Source organism: Gracilinanus agilis, chromosome 4, assembly GCF_016433145.1.
Source record: "Gracilinanus agilis isolate LMUSP501 chromosome 4, AgileGrace, whole genome shotgun sequence".
Taxonomy (NCBI): Eukaryota; Metazoa; Chordata; class Mammalia; order Didelphimorphia; family Didelphidae; genus Gracilinanus; species Gracilinanus agilis.
Window position 1 is genome coordinate 477,359,604 of NC_058133.1, and position 17,622 is coordinate 477,377,225.

The 17,622-nt window shown below is 42.9% G+C and overlaps 1 protein-coding gene across 1 annotated transcript; it reads right to left on the reverse strand.

Annotated features, from left to right (window-relative positions):
• Positions 1–1,930: 1,930 nt before the first annotated feature.
• TCHH (trichohyalin) lies at positions 1,931–10,269 on the reverse strand. Its single transcript, XM_044675554.1, has 6 exons — positions 10,132–10,269; positions 7,049–7,760; positions 6,414–6,634; positions 3,191–6,182; positions 2,428–3,100; positions 1,931–2,210 (listed from the first exon to the last, which is right to left on the reverse strand). The coding sequence occupies exons 1-6, from the start codon at positions 10,267–10,269 to the stop codon at positions 1,931–1,933; spliced, it is 5,016 nt and encodes a 1,671-aa protein (XP_044531489.1).
• Positions 10,270–17,622: the final 7,353 nt, after the last annotated feature.

Sequence of the window (17,622 nt, forward strand, 5' to 3'; positions counted from 1 at the left end):
GTCAGCTTGAAGGCTCAGCTCAGTAGATAGAGACAGGATTAGAAAGGAGGTCCTGGGCTCACAATGAGCCTCAGACACTTCCTAGCTGTGTAACCTTGGGTAAATCATTTAACTCCCATTTCCTGGCTCTTAACATTCTTAACACCCATGTCAGAGTCATTGTGAGGATCAAAGAGAAATCTATTAAACTTTTAGCTAGGTGTCAGTAGGCATCACAACAATAGCATTAGGGATAAAGGGTTCCAGAAGAGATATCAAGCTGTGGTTAATCAGAGTAGATAGGCTCCAAGAAAGCATACAGAATAGAGTAGTTGGAAAGCCAAATTTGTGAAGCCAAGAAAAAGTTAATCCTACATAGATAAATGGGTTGGAAAGTAAAATAGAGGATTAAAAATCTCTGGATGTGTGTTTCACTTTTATCTTCCAAGATCAAGTGCCTAGTCCAGAGGTAAAGAACATGCAGACCTTCATGATCATCAGAGAAACTTTTTTACATGATCATTTTAAAGAGTGCACTTAAGAATGCTTAATGGAGGCATCTGAGTATGGTAACTGGAGAAAGTGAGCCTTGTAACCAGAAAAATCTTAGTTAAAATCTCATCTGTGAACATATAGTGGTTATGAGACCCTAGGCAAATTATTTAAATTATTGAACCTCTTAGTGTTCCTGGCAACTCTCTAGGACTAGAAATTATAGAAAAGGTGCTGACTTGCATTGGTATTTCCAAACCCCAGAGTTCCCTGTACCAGTGAAGTCCCTGGCCATGTTGCTATTCCCCTCTAAATGAACATAACTGGAATGCAGTTTTGAAGATTCCATAATAAAATCCTGTATCAATAGGCAGCTGTGATTGCAGATGACACTCATTTGAAGGTCAGTTGCCTATAAAGGCACCTGTCCTAGAACCAAGCAGAGTTTAGTTCATAGTGAACAGATGCAAAAAAGTAAAATAAAATAAAGGAAATCATGATATTGTTTTTTGTTCCTGATCATTAAAAAAGTCTTGTTAAATGTGAAGGAATAAAAAAATTTTTGATTTTTGTTCACTTTTGTGTTGGGGGGGAATATTGGGGGGATTGGGCAAGATGTGATTGCTTTTTTCACATTGTGAATTTAATTTGTGCTGTCCATGAAAGGCTGGCCTGACCAGAACTCTCCTTTGGGTAGTTTCTTTTGGTTTTCTGATGAGAACTGGTTCTTGCCAAATATGATGAAAGTTTAGTGATTTAGTTGTGTATATATACATATGGACTTTGTCAATTTCCAGTCCTTTTGTTTGGAGCCGCAGAGATGAAAGAGGAAAAAAGAAGTAAAGTAATTGCCAACCATTTATTAATTGTTTTCCATAGTCCAATTATTTCAACAAGAATGTCCCCAAGGTAGTATCAATTAGCCTCAAAGGGTTATGGGCTGATGAGTCTTCTCATAGGGCCTAAGGGTACCTGCACAGTCATTCACACATTTCCCCCCTACACATTCTCCTTTCCCAACACACTTCCCCTAATTAACTCTGGCAGGCTCCAGGTACCCTTCACTAAGGTAGATCTTCTCTGAGTTGGTTTCATGTCCAGCTGAAATCCACAGAGGTGCTAAGATCTACAACCTTATCAAGGACCAGGGGAAAGAATTAAGCACTACAGACTATACTAGACATCTACTATTTTTTTTTTTTAATTTTGAGTTGTGGAGTTTTTAGAGAAACTCTTTGATTTTGCCTCAAGACCTTGTCAGTAGTCTTTTCAGTTTTTTTTTTTTTTTGGGAGGAACAACCCTAAATCCAAATCTCTTTATGAGCATCCAGATTAAATATAATTTTAAAACATTTATTCCAATCATGTGCTGCCTTCTCAAATGGACTGTCTAAAACGGCCTCCCCATTAAAAGATTGTTTCGATATATTTGCAAAAGAGCAAAAATGAAGCCATTGGACTACAATGGGGGTGACTGCCACGAAAGAAGGGAGGTAGGTGAAGATAAAGCTGAATTGCATTTGTTTTTGGAGAAATCTCGACTTGCACATGCTTTGGAAACTGACACCTCTTCAAGCCGAATTGTATTATACAAAGAGGGATCACAGGTTTGGATTCTCGCATTAGCTCTGACATCAGATGAACAAGTCAGTGTCCCCCGAAGTTCTACTTGTTTCTGAATGAACACCACATCTGCATCAATGAATGAAGGCATTCTGTAGTAAGAGTTTCGAGAAATACTGAAGAAAGAAGGTGAGTGAAAAAAAGAGAACTGAAGATTTTTTTGAGGAACCCTCCCCCCACCCAATTTATTTAGACAGAAAAGAGTTTTCCCATAACCAAAAAGAACTTGTGTTTGATCAATCACTTGGTACACGGTGTTTTCCACTTCCTGTTGTCTGAAACTTTGGTAAGCGAAAGGACTCCGAGAGCTCCATCTATGGACAATATTGGGACCTTTGTTCTTGAATATACTCATACAGTGGGCTAGAACGCACAATTGGTTTAGAAATTTGACGTGAGCTAAATTCCTGGGCCTGTCTACGACTTTTGTCTTCTTCCCTGGACTGTCTGTCTCGGAGCTGGACCCGGGTTTGCAAGTCGAACTCTTGACCATAACGCTGTCCTTCTCGCTCTTGTCTGCTGAGCTGTTCTTCACGGAATTTTCTCTCCCGTTCCTGACGCCGCCTCTGTTCTTGCTCTCGCTCCTGTCTACGAAGCTGTTCTTCCTCACGGAATTTTCTCTCGCGTTCTTGTTCTAGCTCCTGTCTGCGGAACTGCTCTTCTTCATGGAATTTCTTTTCCCGTTCCTGACGGCGCCTCTGTTCTTGTTCTCTCTCTTGTCTGCAGAATTGCTCTTCACGGAATTTTCTCTCGCGTTCCTGCTCTAGCTCTTGTCTACGGAGCTGTTCGTCTTCACGAAGTTTCCTCTCGCGTTCTTGTTCTCGCTCCTGTCTACGGAACTGCTCTTCTTCACGAAATTTCCTCTCGCGTTCCTGACGCCGCCTCTGTTCTTGCTCTAGCTCCTGTCTACGGAACTGCTCTTCACGGAATTTCCTCTCGCGTTCTTGTTCTAACTCCTGCCTGCGGAGCTGTTTTTCTTCACGGAATTTCCTCTCGCGTTCCTGTTCTCTCTCCTGTTGGCGGAGCTGTTCTTCTTCACGGAATTTTCTCTCCCGTTCCTGCTCTCGCTCCTGTCTACGAAGCGGCTCTTCTTCACGGAATTTCCTCTCCCGCTCCTGGAGCCTTTGTTCTTGCTCTCGCTCCTGCCTGCGGAGCTGCTCTTCCTGGAATTTTCTCTCGCGTTCCCGGAGCCTCTGTTCCTGTTCTCTCTCCTGTTGGCGGAGCTGTTCTTCACGGAATTTCCTCTCCGGTTCTTGACCCCTTCGTTGCTCCTCTCTCCTCTCTTGTACCTCCCGTCTTTTTTCCTCTCGAATGAACTGTTCTTGGTCCCTGAACTTCTCTAGCTCTTGCCGAAGTCTCTGCTCTTCCTCTTCTTCCTGCTGGAGGAGTCGTTCTTTCTCTGGTAATCTCCGGTCTTGCTCCTGGCGCCGTCTTTGCTCCTGATTTTCCCTATAGAGCTGTTCTTCCTCACTAAACTTTCTGTCTTGCTCTAGACGTCGTCTCTTTTCTTCTTCCACGGCTTGCTGGAGGCTTTGCTCTTGCTCTCTGAATTTTCTGTCTCGTCGTTCCTGCCGGCGTCTCTCTTCTTGCTCTTCCTCCCTCAACTGCTCTTCCTCAGAGAATGCCCCTTCTCGTTTTTGACGGCGTCTCAGCTCTTGCTCTCGTTCTTGGCGACTGAGCTGCTCTTCCTGGCGAAATTTTCTGTCTCGTTCTTGCCGTTGTCTCAACTCCTGCTCTTGCTCCTGCCTGAGGGTCTGCTCTTCCTCTCTTTCCTTTCTGCGTCTCTGTTCTTCTTGTAGTTGACGGAGCACAGGCTCTTCAGCTTTCCTTCCCTCTTGGTTCAGTCTGCGGAACTCCTGCTCCTCCCGTAACTTCCTGTCTCTGCTCTGACGAAGCCTTTTCCTTTCTTCGTATTCCTCTGGTTCCTCTCTGAACAACTGTTCTTCATCTCGGAATTTCCTGTCTTGCTCCTGACGGCGCTTCCTTTCTTGCTCTCTTTCTTGTCGGAGCCTTTGTTCTTCTTCCTGGAATATTCTGCCTCTTTCTTGGTGACTTCGTTGCTTCTCTGCCTCTCGTTCCTGCCTGTACTGCTGTTCTTCTTCCTCATCCTGATAGAACTGTCTGTCCTGCACACGACGGGATTTCTCGTACCTGAATGGTCTGTTCAGATCTCTGAAACCATATTCATCTTCATCATCTACTGCAGGCCAGTCTCGAACTTGAGAATCTTCTTGCTCCCAGTCCCTCTGTTCATCTTCCCTGCGTTTGGAGTAAAGCCTCCTGTTACGGGCTTCGTTTTCCTTTTGGGGTTGCCACTGCCATTTCAGACGTCGGCTCTGGGCTTCCTCACGGAGTTGCCGATCACTCTCCTGCTCCAGGAACTCTTCCTCCTCAGGATATTGTCTGTCTCTCTGCTCCAGACGCCTCTTCTCCTCGAGCTCCTCACGTCTCTTTTCTACCTCCTGCTCCAGGTGCTGGAGCTCTTCTTCCTCCTCCTGGAGCTGTTCTTCCTCCCGGTACTGCAAGCTGTTGCGCTGCTCCCTGCGCCTCTTCTCTCGCTCCAGGCGCTGGAGCTGCTCTTCTTCCTCCTGGAGCTGTTCTTTCTCAGGATACTGTCTGTCTCTCTGCTCCTGGCGCCTCCTCTTAGCTAGCTCCTCACGTCTCTTCTCTACCTCCTGCTCTAGGCGCTGGAGCTCTTCTTCTTCCTCCTGGAGCTTCTCTTCTCCACGGTATTGTCTGTCCCTCTGCTCCTGGCGCCTCCTCTTAGCTAGCTCCTCACGTCTCTTTTCTACCTCCTGCTCCAGGCGCTGGAGCTGTTCTTCTTCCTCCTGGAGCTTCTCTTCCCCACGGTATTGTCTGTCTCTCTGCTCCTGGCGCCTCCTCTTAGCTAGCTCCTCACGTCTCTTCTCTACCTCCTGCTCTAGGCGCTGGAGCTCTTCTTCTTCCTCCTGGAGCTTCTCTTCCCCACGGTATTGTCTGTCTCTCTGCTCCTGGCGCCTCCTCTTAGCTAGCTCCTCACGTCTCTTCTCTACCTCCTGCTCTAGGCGCTGGAGCTCTTCTTCTTCCTCCTGGAGCTTCTCTTCCCCACGGTATTGTCTGTCTCTCTGCTCCTGGCGCCTCCTCTTAGCTAGCTCCTCACGTCTCTTCTCTACCTCCTGCTCTAGGCGCTGGAGCTCTTCTTCTTCCTCCTGGAGCTTCTCTTCCCCACGGTATTGTCTGTCTCTCTGCTCCTGGCGCCTCCTCTTAGCTAGCTCCTCACGTCTCTTTTCTACCTCCTGCTCCAGGCGCTGGAGCTGTTCTTCTTCCTCCTGGAGCTTCTCTTCCCCACGGTACTGTCTGTCTCTCTGCTCCTGGCGCCTCCTCTTAGCTAGCTCCTCACGTCTCTTCTCTACCTCCTGCTCTAGGCGCTGGAGCTCTTCTTCTTCCTCCTGGAGCTTCTCTTCCCCACGGTATTGTCTGTCTCTCTGCTCCTGGCGCCTCCTCTTAGCTAGCTCCTCACGTCTCTTCTCTACCTCCTGCTCTAGACGCTGGAGCTCTTCTTCTTCCTCCTGGAGCCTCTCTTCCCCACGGTATTGTCTGTCTCTCTGCTCCTGGCGCCTCCTCTTAGCTAGCTCCTCACGTCTCTTTTCTACCTCCTGCTCTAGGCGCTGGAGCTGTTCTTCTTCCTCCTGGAGCTTCTCTTCCCCACGGTACTGTCTGTCTCTCTGCTCCTGGCGCCTCCTCTTCTGGAGCTCCTCACGTCTCTTTTCTACCTCCTGCTCTAGACGCTGGAGCTCTTCTTCTTCCTCCTGAAGCTTCTCTTCCCCACGGTACTGCCTGTCTCTCTGCTCCTGGCGCCTCCTCTTCTCGAGCTCCTCTCGTTTGTTTTCTAGCTCCTGCTCCAGGCGCTGGAGCTGCTCTTCTTCCTCCTGGAGCTGTTCTTCCTCCCGGTACTGCCTGCCCCTCTGCTCCTCGCGCCTCCTCTTCTGGAGCTCCTCACGTCTCTTCTCTACCTCCTGCTCCAGGTGCTGTAGCTGTTCTTCCTCCAGCTGCAACTCCTCTTCCTCTCTCAGTTGTCTCTTTCGCTGTTCCCGACGTTCTCGCTCGAGCTGCAGTTCTGAGGGCTTGGCATAGAGCCGGTTTCGGCGTCTCTCAGCCTCTTCCTCTGGCAGCCACTGGATTTTGAGATCGCGGCGCCGCTCCTCCTCTTGGAGCTGCCTGTCGAGGATCTGTCGGCGGCGAATCTGCTCCTCTTCACGTAGCTGCCTTGCTCTTTCCTCCTGGAAGCTGTCCTCAATGTCCTCATCCCGCAGGCGGCCGAATCTGTCCTGCCGCTGCACTGCCTCTTCCTCGCGCAGTTGCCTCTCTCGCTCCTGCCTTTGCCTTTTCTCCTCTCTCTCCTGGCGCCGTCGGAGTTGCTCTTTCTCCTGCTCTAGCAGTTCTTCCTCCCGATATAGCTGCTCCTGGTCCCTTCTCCTCTCTAATTGCTGCAGCTCACGCTCCTCTTCCTCTCTCCGTTGTCTCTCTCGCTGTTCCCGACGTTCTCGCTCGAGCTGCTGCTCTGAGGGCTTGGCATAGAGCCGGTTTCGGCGTCTCTCAGCCTCTTCCTCTGGCAGCCACTGGATTTTGAGATCCCGGTGCCGCTCCTCCTCTTGGAGCTGCCTGTCGCGGATCTGTCGGCGGCGAATCTGCTCCTCTTCACGTAGCTGCCTTGCTCTTTCCTCCTGGAAGCTGTCCTCAATGTCCTCATCCCGCAGGCGGCCGAATCTGTCCTGCCGCTGCACTGCCTCTTCCTCGCGCAGCTGCCTCTCTCGCTCCTGCCGCCGCCTTCTCTCTTCTCTCTGCTGTCGGAGGTTCGACTCTTCCTCCAGGAATTGTCTCTCCTCCTGCCGGCGGGGCTCGGAATACACTTTGTTCTGACGCCCTTCAACTTCCCTCTCTAGTTGCCACTGCAGTCGGAGGCGGCGGCTCTCACCCTGCTCGCGGGCCTTTCTTTCCTCTCGTCGTCTTAGCTGCTGCTCTTCCTCCAAGCTTTGGTCTGCGAGCTCCTGCAGGCTTTCTTCTTGGCGCTCTCTCTGCCGCTCCCTTCGTTGCCTCTCCTGCTCCTGTCTTTTGTACCCTACTTCTGCTCGCTCTTGTCTTTGTTCGCGGCGGCGACTCTCCTGTTCCAGCTCCCGTCTCTGTCTCCGTTCTTCTTCCCTCATCTGCCTCTCTTGCTGCCTCTCTTTCCTGGGTCTTTGAAGTTGCTCGTCCTCCAGACGCTGCCTCTCGCGCTCCTGGAGTCGCCTTTCGCGTTCTTGTCTCTGCAGCTGCTCTTCCTCAGCGGCGCTCTGCCTGTCTCGCACTTGACGTTGCTTCTCCAAAAGCCGGCGCGAGTCCCTGCGCTGCCTCTCACGCTCCTGTTGATCAGCTCGCTGCAGCTCTTCTTCTTCTTCTTGGAGTTTCCTCTCCCGGGCGTCGCGCCTCCTCTGGTTTTCCTCTCGCAAGAAATCTTGAGACCTTTCCCTCTTTTCCTCTAGCTTAACTCGTCTCTTCTCTTCATTCCCAGTAGCCTGGCTAAGCGCATAATAACAAGCTTGGGCTACTTTGAACAATAGCAAGAGAAACTCATTGAAATCAACAACCCCGTTACAATCTCGATCTAGAAGTTGCAGGACCAGATCCACGGTCTGAGGGTCATGTGGTCTCTGTAGGAAAATAAAGGCAAAAGGGGAAAAAAATTAAATCTAGTGCAGATTTCTGGATTTCAAGAATGGCCTGATAACTTTTAGTCACTCCTGTATGTTTCGTGTGGTCTTATCACCCAAGAGACATTCGTTTTCAAGCAATATGAAAATCACTTAGAAGATCTGGCATCAAATTCCACCGTTGATGTTTACAACTTGTTTAACCATATGTGAATCACTTAATCTTCTCTTTAAGATAAGGAAGCTGGAGCAGGTGGCTTCTGAGGTCTTTCATAGATCTAGATCTAGGATCCTATGTACCCACACTTCTGTTGCTTATTAACTATGTGACCTTGGACAAGTTATTTGAACTCTAAACCTAATTTTTTTTCAACTCTAAAATGAGAAGGTTGGGAGGTTCCTTGCAGCTTTAATTTTGTGATTCAATATTGCAAGCCTTGTTGCCTCTGTAAGGTGAGCATTTTATTTTAAAGTCCACAGACACTGGGGATTGCATGTCATATCTAGTATTCATCTATCTGTCTGTCTGTCTATCTATCTACTTATTTTTTCAGAGTAACTTGGGGATGATCTCAGACCCAAGAAACTCCATTTTTATTGATGCTGAGAATAATACCGCATTTATCTTCATGGACAAGTTGGGGTCTAGACTTTGTGAAATAGTTTGCAGGTGCTACAAAGATCTGATATCATAATGAATAGACCAAGAAAAGGCTGTTTTTCATGATTAAAAAGAGAATCACCTTTGGCACAGAACAAAGCAGTTATTATAATAGAGTTGGGAAGAAGACTTAAAAATTCCCTCCACAATCAACATTGTTTTGGTACCTTTGGAAGTGATATTTAAAACTATTCTCAATTTCTCACAAAAGATCCACTTGCATCATAGTCAAGAGAGGGAATATAAGGTAATGGATATGAAATTTGACTCTAAATAAGGAAGACCAAGGTTCAAGAGCCATCTCTGATACATATTGGTGATGTGGATCTGGGTAAGTCACTTAAGTGTTCTAGGGAACTTGTAGTTTCAGAGAAGGTGACAATCTGCATTGGTAGAGAGAGTTAACTCACCTGAGAGTTCCTAATGTCAATGGAATTATGGTTGCACTCTCTCTTCTATCATTTAATTTTCATACCTTTGAATATTGTCTTGTGGGCATTTTGACTGCATTGTTAAATATTGTTAAGAGTTAAGTCCAGGAAAAATTTTTTATAACAAATATCTCTGGTAGAGGTCTAATTTCTCAAAGATATAAAGAACTAAATCAAATTTATAAGAATATAAGTCATTCCCCAAATGACAAATGGTCAAAGGATATAACTAAGCAGTTTTCAGATGAAGAAATCAAAGTTATCAATAATCATACAAAAATGTTCTAAGTCCATCTTAATTAGAGAAATACAAATTAAAACTACTCTGAGGTACCATCTCATACTTATCAGGTTGGCCAATATGAAAGGATAGGAAAATGATAAATGCTGGAAGAAATGTGGCAAAATTGGGACACTAATGCATTGCTGATGGAGCTGTGAACTGATCTAACCATTCTGGAGGGCAATTTGGAACTATGCCTAAAGGGCTATAAAACAATGCATATCCTTTGATCCAGTAATATTCCTTTACTAGGTCTGTATCCCATAGAGATTAAAAAAAGGGGGAAAGGACCTACTTGCACAAAAATATCTATATCTATATAAAATATTGCTCTTTTGTGGTGGCAAAGAATTGGAAATTAAAGGGGTGTCCATTAGTTGGATGTGGCTGAACAAACTGTGGTATATGATGGTGATGGACTACTATCATGGTGTAAGGAATTATAAACAGACTAATTTTAGAAAGAGCTGGAATTTCAGAAAGACCTCCATGTACTGATACAGATGGAAATAAGGAGAACCAAGAAATCATTGTACATAGTAACAGCAATATTGTGGAATGATCAACTGTGATAGACTTAGCTATTATTGACAATACAATGATCCAGGACAATTCTGAGGGACTTATGACAAAGAATGCTATCTCCCTCCAGAGAAAGAACTGTTGGAGTCAGAATACAAATGAAAGCATACAATTTTTCAATTGTTTATTTGGGTTTATGTTTTAGGGTTTTATAAGATTACTCACAAAAATGAACAATATGGAAATAAGTTTGATCATATATCTTAGAAAAATCATGAGGAAATTTGTTTCTACATGTAATTAGTAAAATACATAAAACTAAACATGAGGACACTAAAAAAAAGAGTTAAGTCCAGAAAAAATCCCTTAATTATTCTAGACCTATACCATAGCAAAATTTCAAGATACTCCTAATTTATTTCTTTAAGCTATCCAAGAAGAAATTACATTTCCCAGGATCAAGAAAGTTCTTACCCGGAGGATATCACCAAACTCCCTCTGGAGAAGATTCTTCAGAGCTTTTTTGCTCAATGCTGTTCCATCACAATCACTTTTTGCATAATGGTTGTAAACTTCAACGATATTAACGATGCTTTTCAGTAGCTGAGGCATTTTTCCCTGCAAATTTAAGTAAACCTGGAACAAAACAGGATAATCGTGGAATGACTAGGCTTGAATCAAAGTCTATTTCTCTATTTTTAATCAGGTTTCACCTCCACTGGCAGATAGTTTCCATTCTAGAAATAATTGTTTCTTTCTGAACAATTACAATAATTCATATACTAAGAACTAGTTTTCTACTATCATCTTCCAAAGCATTTCCTCTATCAATACTGTCTTTAGAAAGGAAAACAGGAATAGTAATGAGAACTGTTATAAGAGGAAGCATGGCATAGTGGACAGAGTACTGAACTGGAAGTCAAGAGGACTTGGGTTCAAATACTAACTCAGTTGCTTTCTAGCTCTGTAACTTCTCTGTGTCTCAACTTCCCCAACCTTTCCAGCTCTACATCTATCACACATAGTACTTTGAAGATATATGAAGCACCATATATGTGTGTATATCCACATATGCACATATATATACACACATATACATCTTGGAAAACAGCAAAGGAGTGAGCAAAGAGTAGGGTAGTAGAAAGGATGGATTTTAAGTTCCAAGATGTGGGATGAAATCCTGGCTTTGCCATTAAATTTCCCCTTGACCTTGGACAAATAACTTCATCTCTCTGGGATATCAGTTTCCTTATCTGGCAAATGAGACTAAATGATCCCCAAGGTACCTTCTAGCTCTAAGTCCTATGAACCCGTCAATCATCTTCAAGTTGACTTGCAGGCAACTCTTGGTTGTCTAACTTTTGATAAATTAACATAATGTATCCTTCATTAGTAACCATTTAAAAGATCAGACAAAGAAATGAGATGGCCTCTTTGGACCTCAGTTTCCTCATCTGTAAAATGAGAAGATTCTCTGGTAGGAATGTTAAACCAGCCTATCTTGTTGCTCATAACCTAGTCCCTCTAAATGGGAGCCAAGGAGGAAGGTAAAATCGATGGGTCAAATGGTTAGAAGCCATCACATAATCACAATTTTAATGCAATGTACTATGTACTATGCACTCATATATGAAACACACATGTATATGTGACATGTATACATATGTAAACACACACATATACATAGAAATTAAACCAATCCATAGAGAAGCCAGAAGTCAAACCTACAAGTTACCAATTGCAACCATGTAATACCACCATTAAATACTGTTCTTTCAATAGTAAAGTCAGTACCTAATGTTACAACTGCTAGGTAGACAACCAGCTCAAACTATTCCAATTTTAACTAAAGAAGAAATGTTATACAAGTTAAATCAGTTCCCTTGTGAAAAAACCATGTGTAAGATTTTCCCTGGGAGGGCAATATTATGAAGACTGACCAGATTCTTTTGAAAAGAAATGATCTTTTGTTTAACTTTGATTACACATAAATAAGTCACTTGAATCTCACCAAGGAAGCACCCTCTCTCCTAAGTGAACCTATCAAGGCTTAGGCAGAAGCAGAGTTCTATTAAAACAATCCATCTGTCAATTAGGGGCTATATTTTTTCCCTCGACTTACCTATTCTCTTTGTCATAATAGACCTCTGAAAACCATCACTATTTCAGCTGAAGAAAGCAAGGAAACACACAGAAGATAACGACAGCACAAGATGCAGTTGTTGTACAGGTGGGACACGTTTTTAAGCTTAAAGCTGCCCTAAGGCTTTTGGGACACTCTATGTACTAGCCTTGAAGAAGACAGAGCTAAAATAGAGTGCTCTCTAGGACCTAGCTTTCAAATACCTTAACTTCCAAATGCTGCAAAGGCATCTAGAGATTAGAAGTCTCTGAAAAAGGATCAACTCCTCAGACTCCCACAAAAACTTTCCAAATGCCCAAGTCCCTACAGACATCTCCCCTGGCTCAAAACAGAGCATCATTAGGAAGAACAAGATCCCATAGAATGGGACTTACCCACTTCACCAGAGGAAGAAGTCAAGTGCTCGTTGGCGAGGCTGGCAAGGGTACTGAGCGTAGAAGAGCAGGGCCTTTTATAAGGGCTTTAATTGTGCCCTAGAGAGCCATTTAGGAAGAAACACCCACTCTGTGGGATGGCCTGATTCATTCCCAACCAAGCCCAGATCCACCTCTATCTACATGAATGGTGTGTTTATCTCACTACATGCTCACGTAGCTATTTAGCATGGGGGTACATAGCCCCTGCATGGCACCTTGGGCACTGGCTCCACCTTACCCAAAGCATGCGGGGGGGGGGGGAGGATGGAAGGGGTATGAGTGGGGGTTGGAAGACACTTGGGGAGAAGTTCTGATTTTATTTAGTTGTGAATAGTTTCTTTATCTCAATTTAGTTGACTGAGGAGCTGCTTTACAAAGCATTTACAAACTATTGAACTTCACTTTGGCCAAATCATTGGAGGAAGTGATGGAAGTTAATCTCCTACTTTGACATAAGACTGAATAGCATGACTTGATTTCCCCATGTAAAGTGACAACCATTGCTCTGCAATGATTCTATGCCAAGCACATAGGAGATGAGAAGTGAGTTCATATGTAATTTATAATATGTATACACACAAATGAAAATACATATGCACACACACATACATACATACATAATCCAGATTCTTTTCCAAAAGGAGCTCATGGAAGAACATTCCAACTTTATATTTCTGAGCCATCTCTACTAGAATCCTTGACCTTCCTCCAAAGCACACCTCAGGTACATAATGGATTATTTCCTTAATGTATTCTTTCCTGAGCCCACCCCAGTTATTAGTGTTCTCCCTCTTAAAATGACTTTGTATAGGATTGGCATTTATTTTATGTATGTGCCTGCTGTATTCCTCCTAGGAGAATGTAAGCTCCTAGAGGTCAGTGATTTTTTAAATATTTGTACCCTCAGCATCAAATACAGCATCTTGCGCCTAGTAGGTGGTCAAATGCTTATTGAAATGAATTGAAATAGGATTTTGTATAGGTGATTGTCTTCTTATAGCAATGGCAGGGCTATTTTGGAGGTGATACTATATATGTATATAAACTAAAAAGAAATTATATATATACATACATATATACATACATACATATATATACACATACATACATGCATACATACAAACTAAAACTTCCACAAATTTGGTAATTTTGGAATTACCACGTGAAAATGAAGCTTAGTTTTTCTTATCTCATTAACATATGAATGCCTGTAGGGGAACAAACTTGGCGTAATGCATTACTACAGAGATAGTCATCCTACTGGACCTAAGTTGCTAATGGTTATGACACCTAAGCACTTTAGTCTGCTGCTCTCCTAAGAGACTCATTAAGGTAATAGGTCATTCATTCCTTCCTATTATATCCAGCGAGACTTTCTCAACATGGGCTGGGATTTGTAATTTGAAATGCTGTTTTATTGTAAAGAAATGGATTTTATTTTTCTTCGTCAGTACCTCCTCCCCCTTTGTGTTAGAGCCTCTGAAGCATTGGGGTACAAGAACTTTATGGAGACCATTAAATGATTCAGCTATCGTACTACAGATCAGTTCCTCCCTTTGTCCTGTAGAAGACACTGACTTTATAAATGGTTGCGGATGTCAATGAGAATTTGGAGTGAGTGGGCTTTGGAGATCCACTACCTCAGGACTTGAAATGTAGTTTTTATGTTCAAATTGGTCAAAATGACACAAACTTTAGTTTTGTTTGCTGGCTTATTCAGCCCCAGCCCAATGGAATAATAAAGCCCAAAGTCAACTGGGAAAATGAGAGGAGACAGTGGATGTTATTTTATTTTTCACCCAAAACAAATTTATTGAATGTTTACTATGTAGGGTCCCTTTCAAGGGTATGGTGAGCATCGCTAAATCCTATTTTTAAAAATAATCCTTACCTTATGTCTTAGTATCAATTCTAAGAAAGAAGAATGGCAAGGATTAGGCAATCAGGTTAAGTGACTTACCCAGATCACACAGGGAAGATGTGTCTGAGGTCATACTTGAACCCAGGTCTTCCAGACTCCAGGTCTGATGTTCTATCCATCATGCTACCAATACTTTTGGTAGCTTTGGGAAAGCTCTTTTAACAGTAAGATTTTAGTAGAGACAGCTGGAGGATGAACAAGAGCATCATTTGTTTCCTTCTTCCCTGAGTTCTATGACCATAGGGATTTCTTGGAAATTCCAGGATGAATAATTTGTAAGTTAGCCTCGGTGATACAGTGCCTATTTGGTCATGGGAACAGCAGATATGCCTTCTGCTTTGGCAGTCCTTGTCATCAACACCTCAATATGCTACCCCTTCCTTTCCTAAACTATGAATCTAATAGACATGAGGAATGTTCTTCAGGATTTCTTAGAACACCAACTTGAACCCTGAATTTTCTTAGATAGCAGTAACTTTTTGCCTTCTAAATTGCGTGTACCATATTAGAGCCTGTTTCAGATGCCAGCATTGGGTCTGCTTTTAATCTCACCCATTTATATTTATTCCTGCTCTGTTAGGAAATCTCAACTCAACTGAAGGCTCAGATACTTGAGTTTCATTTCTGGTCCTGTGCCCAGAATGCTATAAGCTGTCTTGGTCTTCTTGTGATTCTGTGGTTAGTATACCTTCCAAAGGGGTGCACGTTTGTGTGGGCTCTCTAAATGGTATGATAGAATCAAATGATTGTTGATGAAGCTAAACAAATGTGAGGGCAGGTAAAAGTGCAATCAGGCTTTCAGACAACCTATGGGAGGGTGTCTGAAGTGACATCAGGTTTGCCATGGAAAACTTATGTTCAGTTTTTCAAAAACGACTACAGAGCTTATGCCCCCTATTAGGTATTTTTATGGTTATTTGAGCTTAAGGAATCAAGTTCATCATGGATTCAGCAGCAAGGCTTCGATAAAAAACTTGCATGACCAGCAAAATATTACCTTCCCTCTCCTTCTTCCTGCTGTGCTTCAGTGGTGGTCTCAACTGCTTTGGAGTTTTATTTTCTAAAATAAACTTAGATGGTCTGTAACAAAGTAGTTCTTACAGCTTTGTAAACTAAAAGCCTACATAACACGTGTAATTATTATGGAAAGACAATTCTTTTAAAAGAAAGACAGGCAGTGAGATTAGAAAACAGATAATTTTGGTTGTTTTCCAGCTCTCTGGGAGGTCTACTGGATTATGGGAAATAGTAAAATAGGGACAAATTGGTCCAGTATAGCAGAGGAGATTTGGAATTCTTAGAATCACTTGGTTTAGACTCATCTTATTTTGTCAACAGAGGTTTTTTTTTTAAATATATCTCCACATTGTTTATTGGCAAACAAGTCCCATTTATCCTTGTTTTTATATAAAGGGAAATGGAGGCGCCAAGAGGTCAGAAAAAATTCCGGTCTTGGGACAAGGAATGAAACCCAAAATTTTAGTCTCCAGGTGTGCACGAACTGTCTCCCAAACCAAAAGCCAGAGGCTAGTGTGACCAGAGGATAAGGGGACAGGATTTTATTATTGTAGAGATGCTGAGAAGAGGAAATAACATTTATAAATCTAAACCACCCCCATATTTCCTAGATACCCCAGAATTTGATAGTCACAGAATTTTCAGATATAAGACAGTGGGAAGAATACTGGAGTTTTAAAATCTAAGGTCCTGTATTTGAATCCTGCCTTTGCCATTTACTACCTGTATGACCTTAGGCAAGTTACAAACTTTATGGGCTTCATTTTTTTTTATCAGTAAAATAAGGGGTTTGGGCTATATGACCTCTAAAGGTTATTTCTAGCTCTAATCTGGGATTCAGGAGAAGTAGGCAGTGTTACATTGGTTTTGTGTTTTTGCATTAAATACTAATTACCAGCTGAATTGGATTCCCCTTCTTTATCCCATTTCCCCAAATCTGAGATCCAAGATTCTGTAGGATCCCATTAGATTTAGGTGCTGAATTTGCATTCCAAAGTGTTAAATGGAATAGAAAAGGAGGGCACAATTAATCTGATTTCTTTTGAGCATCGAACTCCTCTGGATCCTCATTTGAATGTGAGCTCTGAAGGAGGCTTGCTTTTGGAAATACTGAAGGAAACAAAGTGCAGAATCAGGTGACTTCAGGGAAGTCATCATGGGAAGGAAAACATTCCTTTTTTAATTTTTTTCTGAGCCCCTCTAAAGCCTTGAGAGAGAAACAAATTTGTCTATTTCTTTGAGCTCCTACACACTGAAATGTAGTTTCAGGTTTTCTTATTTCTTTCCTTCTGTATATAGCTCATTCTTATTTTTGTATTTTTCTTTGCCTGCAGTGTTTCTACTTCCCTGTTTCCTTTCCCTGGCAATCCCAAACCTATGCTCTTTTAGGATGAAGAGCCATGTCTCTTATCCTTAAGGGAACTTTCCTTTATCAGTCCATCTCACGCTGACCTTCTTTTCTTTGGATTCTCATGGCATTTAGTGTTGACAATACACAATCAAAGATTTGATATGGGGTTTTATATTCTCTGATTGTTTCATATGTATGTTTGTGTTCCATAACTAGATCATAAAGTCAAGATTCGTTATTTCACTATTTCTTCATCCCCTTCCATGATCTAGAACAGTTCTGGGCTCACATCAGCTGCCTGATAAATAGTTGTTGACTAGAAATTATTTTATGACCTTACGACAATTTAAATAGTTAGCAGCTCTGAGCGGGGTGGGCGTTATGATCAAGGATGACGTTTGTTGGTTCAGGGATGGTATTTGAAGTGGGAGAATGAACCAGAATGAGAAGCTGAGATGTCTGGGGTCTTTTTCCTGGTTTGCAACTGTCCAGACAGATGACTTTGGGGACCTCATCTTACCCACATGAGCATCAGGTCACCCCTCTGTCAGATGAGCATTTGGAAAACATGAATCCCTCCCTCAGAGGGGAATTGTGATAATTATGACTTATAAAGCATTTTGTGATTCTTAGATATGAAAGAGCTAATTATTGTGATCATTAATAATTCTTAATTTTTATCTTCTTTCAAGGTGAATTATCTTCATGTTAATTGCACCCCCACCCTGGTGGTAATTACACCTCTGAGAGTCAGCAGATGCTTTAATTCTACGTCATGGAAGAAGACAAGAGGCTTGTCATAAGGAGGAGTAGAGTGCCTGCTGACTAGGTCCCAGGCCCCTTGAAGGTCCATTGTCAAGGCTTCTCTCCTGTGTCTCAACCAGGGTCCACGGTAACTGAGGTTCCTAATTCTCTTTCACTCTTACCTTGGCAAAAGTTAAAAAAATTCTTTTCCTGTCCTGTAACACACTTTTCTCAAAATCTAGCAGCTTTTCAGGACCACAGAACCTTATTGCAAAACATATTTAACTGGATAAATGAATTCAAATTCAATAGGATGAATAATACCTGAGTAAGGGAAAAACAAAGTAAAGCTTTCTGAAGTTCAACTGGATTG